This window comes from Hibiscus syriacus, unplaced genomic scaffold (assembly GCF_006381635.1).
Source record: "Hibiscus syriacus cultivar Baekdansim isolate YM2019G1 unplaced genomic scaffold, ASM638163v2 tig00111151_pilon, whole genome shotgun sequence".
NCBI classification, from domain to species: Eukaryota; Viridiplantae; Streptophyta; class Magnoliopsida; order Malvales; family Malvaceae; genus Hibiscus; species Hibiscus syriacus.
Genome location: NW_024062999.1, coordinates 981,482 through 993,071, shown reverse-complemented (window position 1 = coordinate 993,071; position 11,590 = coordinate 981,482). Strand labels below are relative to the sequence as shown.

General features: G+C 31.8%; 1 protein-coding gene across 4 annotated transcripts; it reads left to right on the top strand.

The window, feature by feature from the left end:
* Positions 1–3,258: 3,258 nt before the first annotated feature.
* Positions 3,259–6,963, top strand: LOC120154854 (probable serine/threonine-protein kinase At1g54610). 4 transcript variants are annotated; one of them, XM_039166500.1, is made up of 8 exons: positions 3,259–3,369; positions 3,512–4,000; positions 4,241–4,525; positions 4,629–4,946; positions 5,207–5,434; positions 5,562–5,662; positions 6,091–6,205; positions 6,421–6,963. In XM_039166500.1, the coding sequence occupies exons 2-8, from the start codon at positions 3,641–3,643 to the stop codon at positions 6,763–6,765; spliced, it is 1,752 nt and encodes a 583-aa protein (XP_039022431.1). In that variant the 5' UTR covers positions 3,259–3,369; positions 3,512–3,640; the 3' UTR covers positions 6,766–6,963. The 4 variants fall into 4 exon arrangements, with proteins under 4 accessions (XP_039022431.1, XP_039022432.1, XP_039022430.1 ...); XM_039166502.1 differs by lacking the exon at positions 3,259–3,369 and adding an exon at positions 6,292–6,343 and having other exon boundaries at positions 3,413–4,000; positions 6,091–6,206; positions 6,424–6,551; XM_039166501.1 differs by lacking the exon at positions 3,259–3,369 and having other exon boundaries at positions 3,411–4,000; positions 6,424–6,963.
* Positions 6,964–11,590: the final 4,627 nt, after the last annotated feature.

Genomic DNA, 11,590 nt, shown 5'->3' with positions numbered 1-11,590 from the left:
AACTACGATACCCAAAGTCTCGTCCGAGGTGCGGGTACGAATCGAATACGGATATATATAATACTTCATCCCATGTTCAAATACATGTTACTTTAAGAAGTATAATACCCCTCTCGAGATGGTCTCGAAAGTTCTTCGCCAGTCGAGACTTTCGTGTAGACCCTTCTGTTTATCGAGCCTTTAAGAAACCCACATCTTCCTGGTATAATAGGTCTCCGAGTCCTCCCCAATGCATAGACAAAACATCTGACAAGTTCACATGATCTATCAGATCAAATTTCAATATCTAACTATCATATCTATTTAGTGCATGATCAATCATAATTACCACCGGATGAATCCTCGACTATCGACGAAATCAATTTGTTTCCATTAACAGGAAACATAGAAAAAAAAAAGCCCGGATTTGAGACAAAGCATGCGGTTCATATTTGCATATGCTTATTAGTTTACCATGCAAGCATCTATGGTGTCTCAGGCAACATGAAAGCTCAAGGGATAATTAATTCTGTGGGTCGTCAAAATAACATCTGGGACAAGCAAAACATGTCTTTCCAACACCTCTCATTCTGTTTTTCTGGTTATTATGCAACCAAAACATGTTACTCGTTTAGGGTAAATTCCGCATTCAGTACCTTAAATTATCAGTTTCGATCCGTTTTAGTATCCAAACTTTTAATTTTTTCAAAATTGTACCTAAAGTTTAGTTTTTTTTCTTCTAATTTTAGTACCCTTTTTCAAAATTCAACGTTTTGTTTTGAAAAAAATTTGAAAGTTAAGGTACAATTTAGTACTAAAACTAATAGTTTAGCTACTAAACACATTAAGTTCTTAACGGTAGGATATTAAAATGAAACAAAAACTAAACGTTAGGTATGATTTTGAAAAAAGTAAAAGTTTATATACTAAAACAGATCAAAACTGATAGTTTAGGTACTACATACGTGATTTACCCCACTGTTTAATGAAAGTTATGACTATTTTTAAGTTTTTGAACATGGTTTTGGAGTCTTGAACTACAACCCACAGATTCTACTTTGTTTACAATTAAAGGCAAATAGATATCAATTTTTTCAAACTCATCAATTTCTCAGATTCGAGTTAAAAATATTAAATTGGGTTACGAAATAAAAAATGGATTGTTACTTAGTATTTGGCTCTGTCCGGCCATGGATAGATTCATTTGCCCTCTTTTTCTGGTTTGACCCAAAATGGATATAAATGAAAATTTTCTTCTTTCTCATTTGGTTGTACTCCCGGTTTTAAGGTCTTACTTTGATTAATTCAGATTAACTCACATCGCACACTAATTTTGGTGGGTGAGTCTTCCAGCAGAGATTTTCTGCATACACAAGAACTCGAACTCAAACTCGAGGCATTGCTTAAATGATATCAAGCTGCCTACCACTTGAACCAACCCTCTTGATAAATTCCAATTTCCTAATATATATAAAATATAATAATTATTTTTAATAGATTTGGTGTTGAACATTCTATTTTATTGGAAAAATTCAAACTCTCCTAATATTAGATATTGTTTAGAAAATAATAATATTTGTTTAGAAAAAGGCAACAAAATTTAAAAAAGAAAAACTAATCCCATCACGTTGAATTTTGGACTCCCCCAATTTGATAGAAGACAAAGAGAATAAAGATGTATTATTATTTTTTTAATTATTGATATTTAATTTATTGATGACTTATTTAAATTAATTATTATAAAAATTTATTATATATTTTTAAGTTCATGAAAAGATTTAATGTAACGTCCTACTAAACCAACTAATTATAGGTAAAAATGTATTATTATTTTGATTTCAACCTAATACTTATTTTTTATACATGATAATTAATTGATATATTAAAAATATATGAAAAATAGTGTTTTAAGTTTATAGATGAGATAAAAAATTATCATGTATTTTTAATTGATTTTTTTTCGAGAAAAATAAAAACTAAATAAATGAGAGGTATGAAGTTTCTTAATTTGTTACTATTTTTATTTCATTTATTTTGATAATCCAAAAAGAAAAGAAAAACTAAAGTAGTAATGTTTAAGAACTAAAAATACATGCTTATATATATATAATATGTAAAATTAAATAAATTTTATATATCTTTATATACTTTTTATAATTGATATTTAACGGTGAATTTTTTTATATAAAAAAATTATTGAATATTTTTAATTTACTTAAAATTTGGCATGTATGACAAAGATAAATAGAACATGAAATTCAACAGTTGAATTGGTAAAAGAAATTCACAGGAATAATTTACATAAATCAAACTTAAACATTTTTTTATTTAAATTTAAATATGAAATATATAAAATTATATCTTTAATATCCATTTGTATTAGAGTTGTATATTACATTTACTACTTATTATTAAGTACAAAAATTGATGAACACACATTTAATTAAGCTAAGGTGATTACAAAATAGTATCGGTTCTAAATACTCTCAATCATTTGACAATAAACGCTCAATCACTATGCTATGTAGTTGCTGGTGCTCGAACCCGTAACTTCTAAAAACAACAACAATTTCTTTAACTACTAAGATAAGTCGGTTGATGTCACTTCACATATTTTTTATATATCCTATTATTGTTCTTTATTTATTTTTTTGATAGTAAATAATTTTAACCAATACGTAAAGAATAAAAAAAAATGAAATTACTTTGGTGAAACTCCACTTTGACAGCAATCCAATGAAAGACTCATCAATTTGTTCCAAATACTTCAATAATACTCAACTTATATATATAAAAATACCAAATTTATAAATTATTCAACAGAAAAAGGATAATAACTCACTCCACAAATTAAATAAAATTATATTGTGACGCATTTTATATATAAAACCCAAAATTTTTAATTTTTAAACATCGGGAATATATTTTTATTTTAAAAATAATTATTAACACATTTAGGTATATGTATGTTTATTTAAATAAAAAATAAAAATAAAAGACTCAACACATACATCATAGCTTTTGCTTTAGTACCAAATGACAATAATTAGATCTACACTTACCCTTTTTTTATTTTTCTTTTTATTTTTTAATTATTTTTGTAAGAAAAAAATAAAATAAAAGTGGAAAAGTCCAAAACACCGAATAACAACGAAATTTACCAATAGAAAACGTTGAAGCAAGCACGAAATCTCTGTTTCTCTTTCAGATTCGACCAAAATATCAAAAAAAAAATTCGTTCTCTTACAATAAAAAACCAAACTCCTAATTAAAACTTCCAAAAACTCCATCAAATTTCCACTCTTTTACTCATCTCCAAGATCATTTTTTTTCATTTTGTTTTCGATTTCTTGCTGAATCTTGAGCTTCCCAAGTCTATAAATGAAAAAGGTAGGGTTTTATGAATATGTTTCATGGTGAATTCTTAGCTTGTATTACAGTTTAGATTGTTTACTTGGGTTTTTGTTAATTTCAAATTACAGTCAACTTTTTTTTTTTTTTTTTTTTTTGCTTTTTGGTTTTTTGGGTGCAGATTTATCAGCTCGATCACGCTTATTGAAGTTGCTTGATTCGTGGGCAGTTAATAGTTTTTCGATTAGTTGTTCATTTTGAGGTAGACCCAGATTTTAATATGTTGGGAAATGAGGCATAGATTTGAGAAATGGGGTGTGTTTTTGGAAGAGAGGTATCTTCTGGGATTGTTTCAGAGTCTAGAGCCAGTAGAACTGGTAGTTTTGAATCCAATAGGAAAGTAGAACAAGTCACGGTTTCGAAGATCGATGATAGTGTCGTAGGGGTTGAAAATAAGGGTACCCAAAAGGAGGAGAAATCTGATGGGGAAAGGAAACAAAAGGGGGAAAGAAGAAGGTCTAAGGCCAATCCTAGGTTGAGTAACCTACCCAAGCATTCGCGTGGAGAGCAGGTGGCGGCTGGATGGCCTTCTTGGCTGTCCGATGCCTGCGGGGAGGCGCTCAACGGGTGGATTCCACGGAAGGCTGACACATTTGAGAAGATTGATAAGGTGACCAGTTTTGTCTTTCTTCATCATTTGTGTTTATTTATCCTTATTTAGTGATGGTATTGCAAAATGTAGTTTGTTTCGAAATGATTGTGAATATAAGTTGTGCCATATTTAGATTTGTAGTTGTGTTTGTTTATTATCTTGAATGCAGTTTAATTGTTGGTCTTTTTCTTCATTTTTTTTATACTTTTGAAGTTGGTATTTCGGATTCGGATGCTTACCATTCCTTACTGATGGTAGATTGGCTCAGGAACATATAGCAATGTGTACAAAGCCAAAGATATGGTAACGGGTAAAATTGTTGCACTAAAGAAGGTTCGGTTTGATAATCTCGAACCTGAGAGCGTGAAATTCATGGCTAGAGAGATTCTCATATTGCGGAGGTTGGATCATCCCAATGTTGTAAAATTGGAAGGCTTAGTTACTTCAAGGATGTCGTGTAGTTTGTATTTGGTATTTCAGTACATGGAGCATGATTTGGCTGGGCTTGCGGCAAGCCCAATAGTAAAGTTTTCAGAGCCACAGGTTAGCTCTAACTAGTCTTGTGTTTCAAATTACTGTAGAATCCATGGTTTACATGCCCGGTTTGCTAGTGACCCTAGAAGTATGATTAAAATGTATGTTACAGGTTAAATGCTACATGCATCAACTAATCTCTGGCCTTGAGCACTGTCACAACCGTGGAGTGCTTCACCGTGATATTAAGGGGTCAAATCTTCTTATTGATGATGGAGGAGTGCTTACGATTGCTGATTTTGGGTTGGCGACGTTCTTTGACCCAAGCCGCAAGCATCCAATGACTAGTCGGGTGGTAACTCTGTGGTATCGAGCCCCTGAACTTCTTCTTGGATCTACAGATTATGGTGTTGGTGTGGACCTTTGGAGTGCGGGATGCATTTTAGCTGAGCTCTTGGCCGGGAAGCCCATTATGCCTGGTCGAACGGAGGTAGGTTTTGCTTAAACTGTTATTCACTTTATCATTCTTTGGATTATAGGATGAAGATATTTTGGCATTATTGCTCGTTGATTTAATGTATTTTCCCCCGAAAAGTTGCTACTTCGTTGCACCCAAGAAATCACAGTATCATATCTTGAAAAGCTTTGATATCCCGTCCTTTTTGTTCACTGCATGTTGAATGTGAATAGTTGATTCTATGTATTTGTAATTACTAACTATGTGGATTTTTTTTTGTTTTGATTGATTAGGTAGAGCAACTACATAAAATATACAAGTTATGTGGTTCACCATCAGATGACTACTGGAAAAAATCGAAGTTGCCAAATGCAACCTTATTTAAGCCTCGAGAGCCATACAAAAGATTCATAAAAGAGACGTTTAAACATTTTCCAGCATCATCGCTGCCCCTCATTGACACTCTTCTTGCAATTGATCCAGCAGAACGTTTGACTGCCACTGCTGCACTGAGAAGTGAAGTAAGTTGTTCGATTTCAGTGAACGCTATCTGATTCTACATTCTCTTGGAATCTTTCTTCTTTTTATATCTAAAGATTCCCTTTTTAGAAGTGTCTCTTTTCTCACCATCTCATTGCTCTTGTCCAGTTCTTTACGACGGAGCCTTATGCTTGTGAACCTTCGAGCCTCCCAAAATATCCACCCAGCAAAGAGATGGATGCAAAACGACGAGATGATGAAGCTCGGAGGTCAATTCTTTTGTTTTTTTTTTTCTCTCTATTGACTTTAATTATTGGTTGCTTTGCAAAACTGTGGCGGCTGATTAAGACTGGATATTGTTTCAATTTGATGGACTTTGATGACCCAAAGGGATGGTATATCCACCTCTACGCATACGCATAAGAAAGATATGGACCCTTAACCACATGCTTTGTCAGAAACCCCTTTCCTCTCTAGTGTTGTTAACCATTTGCGATAATATTTGAGCTGTTCAATGTGGAAGCTACTGCCATGGCTTCAAAGTTCACTCATCATCCCATGTTTTTCATTGGTTCCATTTGAGTTCGACTACACCGTAAATGTGCATTTGAAAGCATCAAGTCATGTATCTATCGAGTATATTTTAAATATGATGTTTCTGTGAACCTTTTCTGCTTCTGGTATTATTATTGTGCAGACTCAGAGCTGCTAGTAAAGCTCAGGGTGATGGTACGAGAAAGACTCGGACACGTGATCGTGCAAGGGCAATGCCTGCTCCAGAAGCCAATGCTGAGCTCCAGTCGAATCTTGATGTATGTGTGATAATTCACCTTTGTCACCTTTTTTTGTTCACTTTTTGCTGTAAAGCTGGACATGTTTTTCTTATCTCAACGTTAAATCTTGTTCCTTTCTTCCCTCGAGTATTTGTGAATACTCCAAATAGATTCCGGGTTTGCCTGTGACTGGCATTTGATACCTGTTTTTAAATCTTCTGATATTTTTATCTAATCCGAGGTTTCTCGTGTAGCAGAGAAGGCGTTTAATAACCCACGCGAACGCAAAGAGCAAAAGCGAAAAGTTTCCCCCACCACACCAGGATGGAGCACTCGGCTTCCCTTTAGGAGCATCACAGCACATCGACCCTTCATTTGTTCCTCCCGATGTCCCCTTCAGCTCTACATCTTTCACTTACTCAAAAGAGCCGATCCAAACCTGGTCCGGCCCGTTGGTAGACTCAGCCAGCATGGGTGGTCCAAGGCGAAAGAAGCATGTTGCAGGCGATTCACGCGAACCATCTAAGCCTCCTCCAGGGTCCCAAAAGGCCTACAAAAGCGGCGACTCCCGAGTTAAAGGGAAGAAAAGCATACTCTAAACTTGCAGTGCATACATAAGAAAGAGATTTACAAGAGCAGTTGAATGCATTTTGCAGACATTGTTTTCATGGAGTCTACTGCTACTTAATGCAAGTATATTTAATAGGTTCTTTGTTGTTGTCATAGAAGCATGTATTGCTATATATATATATATATATATATATATATATATTCAAGGGTTGAAATCAATTTTTCTATATAGTTTTTTATTTTTATTACCCCCAAGAATCTCTAATTTGTTGAAACCCCGAGTATAAATTCCCACTGTTATGTATATTTTTGTTTCTCAGTTCCTTGAGTTCTGTGTTTCAAACTGTTTACTGTTTAGATTAATGGAGACTGGAGAACATTATCAAGTAATTATTTATTTATTACAGGATATTGGTGTTTATTTGATCCCATAAGACATGTATGGATCAAAGTGGGAGGTACATGTACATCGTTTTGGTGCTCTTGGCCCTGTGTCAGTGAGGCAGGTTAAAAAGGGTAAATTATGGGTTTAGTACCTAAATTATTAATTTTGATCCGTTTTAGTATATAAATTTTTTATTTTTTAAAATTATATATGAAGTTTAGTTTTTGTTTTATTTTAGTATCCCGTCGTTAAATACTTTAGTTTTTTTGTTTCATTTTAGTATTTCGTTCAAAAAAATTTTGTTAAGTTTTGAAAAAATTGAAAGTTTATATACTAAAATGGGTCAAAGCTGATAGTTTAGGTACTAAACGTGTTAAATTTTTCACGACGGGTATTAAAATGAAATAAAATTACACGTTAGTATGATTTTGAAAAAAATTGAAAGTTTAAGTACTAAATGTATAGCTTACCCCAGTTAAAACAGTTTCGGATAGGGGTGTTAAAAAATACTCAAACTAATATAAAAATTAATTAAGTTATCAAATTAAAAATTGAATCAATTAAAATATTTTATCAAATTTTACTATTAAATCTTAACAATTTTTTTCTTCTGGAATATTGTTGGAATGTGAAAGATATATACTGCCAGTCTGCCATGACGAATTTACATAATTCTAAAAATACTAGATTTAACAAATTCTAAAACTTTTAATTTAAAAATTTATAATTTTTTTTAAAATATTAAAATATTTTTAATTCTAAAAATACTTTGTAATCACTTTAGCTTAATAAAAAAAATGTTGTAAACAATTATTTCTGAAACTATTTTTGAAAAGTACATTTTAAAATTGATCTATTTGAGATCACCGTTAAAAAGTGTTTTTGAAAAGATAAAATATTCATTTTAAACGTTGTATCGTAAATTGAAAATACATCATTTAAAGATAAAATATATTTTCACTCAAAATAGGTTTTTCTTAATAAAAGTTAGAAATTTGAGTTTATGAAATTAGATTGAAAATCATCATTTTTCCAATTATGATATTAAATCAATCTTTGGGATATTTACGACCATGAACCCTAGCTAGTGTTTAAACAACATCTAGGTTTACAACTTGGGTTGCCCCAACTAATGAAAATGACTTGGGAATATATTCATGGACTGGACAGCCTTGATTCTCTATACCAGTAAAAGATGCAAAAGGGATATTAGCAAAAATCGGGATTTAAATTACGCATGCAGTCGTGTTTTCGGATGTGTTGTGTTTATTACGATTATGTTAATAGCATGTGTCATTGCGGATATTAAGACCGCGTAATAATAGTTTCAGATTATATTTTTATCATTATATAATAATAGGCATCTCAATAATGTACTGCTATTTAAATCCAAGATGGATGGTACTTGGGAAGGGTGAACCCTTTTTATGGGAGATTAGACCTCTTTGTCCTAGGTTTACAAATTAAAAAGAAAAAAGAAAAAACAGTGATCTCTATTATACCATGACCTAAAATTGGAATCTTCAAATTAATTTTACCTATTTTACATTCGAGTATCCTATATATAGGGGTGTGCAAAAATACTCGACCCGTCGACCTAAACTTAAAAAAACTGGGTAATTTTCTTAAAAAAAGTATCCGACCGGGTTGGGCCCGGGTCACAAAGTTGAGTTTTTCCAGGTACTCTGGTAACCGAGTACCCGGTTAGTTTTTATTTTTTATTATATTATATATATATATAATATAATGAATTATTTATATTATGGATTATTAGATTTTGTATTTCAAACTTTTAAATTTTATGTTTGGATGTTGGAGTATGTAATTCAAAGTTTCGAACATTTAAATTTGTGTATATATTTTTTTAAATTAATAATTTAAAAATGAAAAAAAAACTGGGTATCGGGTACCCGATTACCGGGTACCTGCAACATCCGGGTCGGGACAAGGGCCGAGAAATCACCGACCCGGATGTTACGGGTACCCGGTAATCTGGTATCCAAAAATCCGGGTACCCGGATTTGCACACCCCTACCTATATATATATATGTGTGGAATTTTTTTATATGTAGATTGTGTAAAATCCAAATTCCACAACCCTATCTCTTTAAATAGTTAAGTGGTAGTTCGAGTTGAGATTTTAAATAAAATTTGAAAAGTGATATTAAAAGTTAAGGACTAAATTGAATTGAATGCAAAAGAATAAGCATTGCTTGGCTATTGTTCCAAAATGTTTTGTAAGTTAAATTGGATTGATTAATAGTAGGGTATTCGGAATACTAAAATTCAAGAAATAAAGGCCAAAATTAAGATAATAAGTGCTTGATAGTTGAAAACACTTAGTTTTCTTCATTCTTTGTCAAACCGAATTGAAGGAAGAAAGGAAGGGGATTCTCTCGTCTTCTCCAAGTTTCTTTTAGTTTCCATTGTTGATACTTTGAAGATCATGAGAGATAAAGTCTAAATTTTCTTAATTTTTTAAGCATTTTTAACCCCAAGCGTAGTTCCTTAAATCTTGAGTGTTTAGCAAGCCATTCATTTATAGTTTCAAGTTGGCAAAAAGAGATCTTAAATTCGTATAATGTGATTCTCGTATTATTTTTTATTTTAATTTGGTTTCCCAATTCAAAAAACAAGCATGATATGGTCCTTTGACTAACGGTTTTCGTCGTTGATCGTTATGGTACTGACGTGGCAGTCCACGGTGTTGACGTGACAGTCTACAGTGGTTGATAACGTGGCGGATAACATGACATATGAGCTAAATTGGTAACTCAAACATTATAGATAGACTGTCACGTCAATACCGTGGACCGCCATGTCAGCACCGTGAGCTGCTACATCAGCATCATAATAGTCAAACGACGAAAAACATTAGTCAAAGGTCCGCACTGAATTGTTTTCACAATAAAAAAAAATAATACAGAGTGTCATGTTAATTTTTTTCAAAAGTATAGATAACTCTTATGCGTTTTTGCCTTTCAAATTTAACTGGACTCCTATAAACCCTAAAATTTAGGGTTCATATATATTAATGAAAAGCTTTGTTCTTGGTTTTGATATGTCGTAATGCCTTTGAAATTTGTATATGTGTTTAGTAGACCAAGGCGACGTCGAAACCTCTAGCTCAAGAGGAAAGCTAAGATTATCGAATAATTATTGGTCTAAAAATTTATTTTAAGTTCATATCCGATGAGTGTAGTCGATATCAATTTTGATCTTGTATATACGTTGTTTTAATATTTCGATTATGTAGGTTTTTTTAATTAATCACTGGTATCTAATCTATTAACCGACTAATCCAGATCGAGTATTGTAGAGACGAGGGCGACCCTCTCAACCCAGTTTGCTCCATTCGCAAGCTCCAGAATTTGAACCCCGACCTTGCTTAAGGGACCTAGTGCCTCATCCTACTAGACCAACTTGTTGTTGGTTTTTTTTATTAATATAAGGTGATTGTAAAGTAATATCTGTTTTAAATACTCTCAACCATTTGACATTGAACACTCAATCTTCATGCCATAGTCGTTGGTGTTCGAACCCGTGATCTCTAAGAACAATAATGATTCCTTTAATTACCGAGTTAAGTTGTATCATAATCGATCATGTAGATTTAGTTGTGTAATATTGTGAGTTTGACTTTAAATTGAGCAAATGGATAACATATGAAATAATAGTATTAACTGATTTGTTATGTTCAAACATGATAGTAAATATGATATTATTGTAAAATTGTACTAGTTGCCATGTTTGATATGTAAAATCAAGCTAGACGTTATATGTTGAAAAAAGGGTAAGTTACGCTTCTTGTATCTAAACTATTAGTTTTGGTATGTTTTAGTATCTAAATTTTTTTTAAAAATTTAAAATCATATCTAACGTTTAGTTTTTGTTTCATTTTAGTACCGCACCATTAAAAACTTAACGAGTTTAGTACCTAAACTATCAATTTTGGTCCGATTTAATACTTAAACTTTCAAAAAAATTCAAATCTTAACGTTAAATTTTGAGCAAGGGTACTAAAATAAAACAAAAAACTAAACATTATGTATGATTTTGAAAAAAATGAAAGTTAAGGTACTAAAAATATAATAAAATAAGTAATTTAGGTACTACACACGTAATTTACCCTAAAAATTAAGCTAAAGGATCTGTTCAATATTGATAATGAGCTTTAAGCTAATACATAATAAAAAATATAATAAAAAATAAGCTATAGGCTCTGTTCAAACTTTATTTTTTTTTAAGTGTTAACGAGTATTCAATCAACTAAATTAATTTATGTTGATAAATAAAAAAATAAATTGTAAATAAAATTAAATATTTATAAAAGAATATTGGTTAAAACTGTGGGTGTATGTAGTTGGATGGATATGTGTTGAGTTAGTTCAGGTTTTTGGTAAATTTGATATTATTCGATAAAAATATATTTTCTATCCGAAATTTTATTCGGATTTAGGATGATTTCA

Bases quoted from the DNA above. Each gene is read 5' to 3' on its own strand.
- LOC120154854 (XM_039166500.1), top strand. From the start codon at position 3,641: ATGGGGTGTGTTTTTGGAAGAGAGGTATCTTCTGGGATTGTTTCAGAG. The intron at 4,001-4,240 runs GTGACCAGTTTT...TACTGATGGTAG, and splicing joins CATTTGAGAAGATTGATAAG to ATTGGCTCAGGAACATATAG. The intron at 4,526-4,628 runs GTTAGCTCTAAC...TGTATGTTACAG, and splicing joins TAAAGTTTTCAGAGCCACAG to GTTAAATGCTACATGCATCA.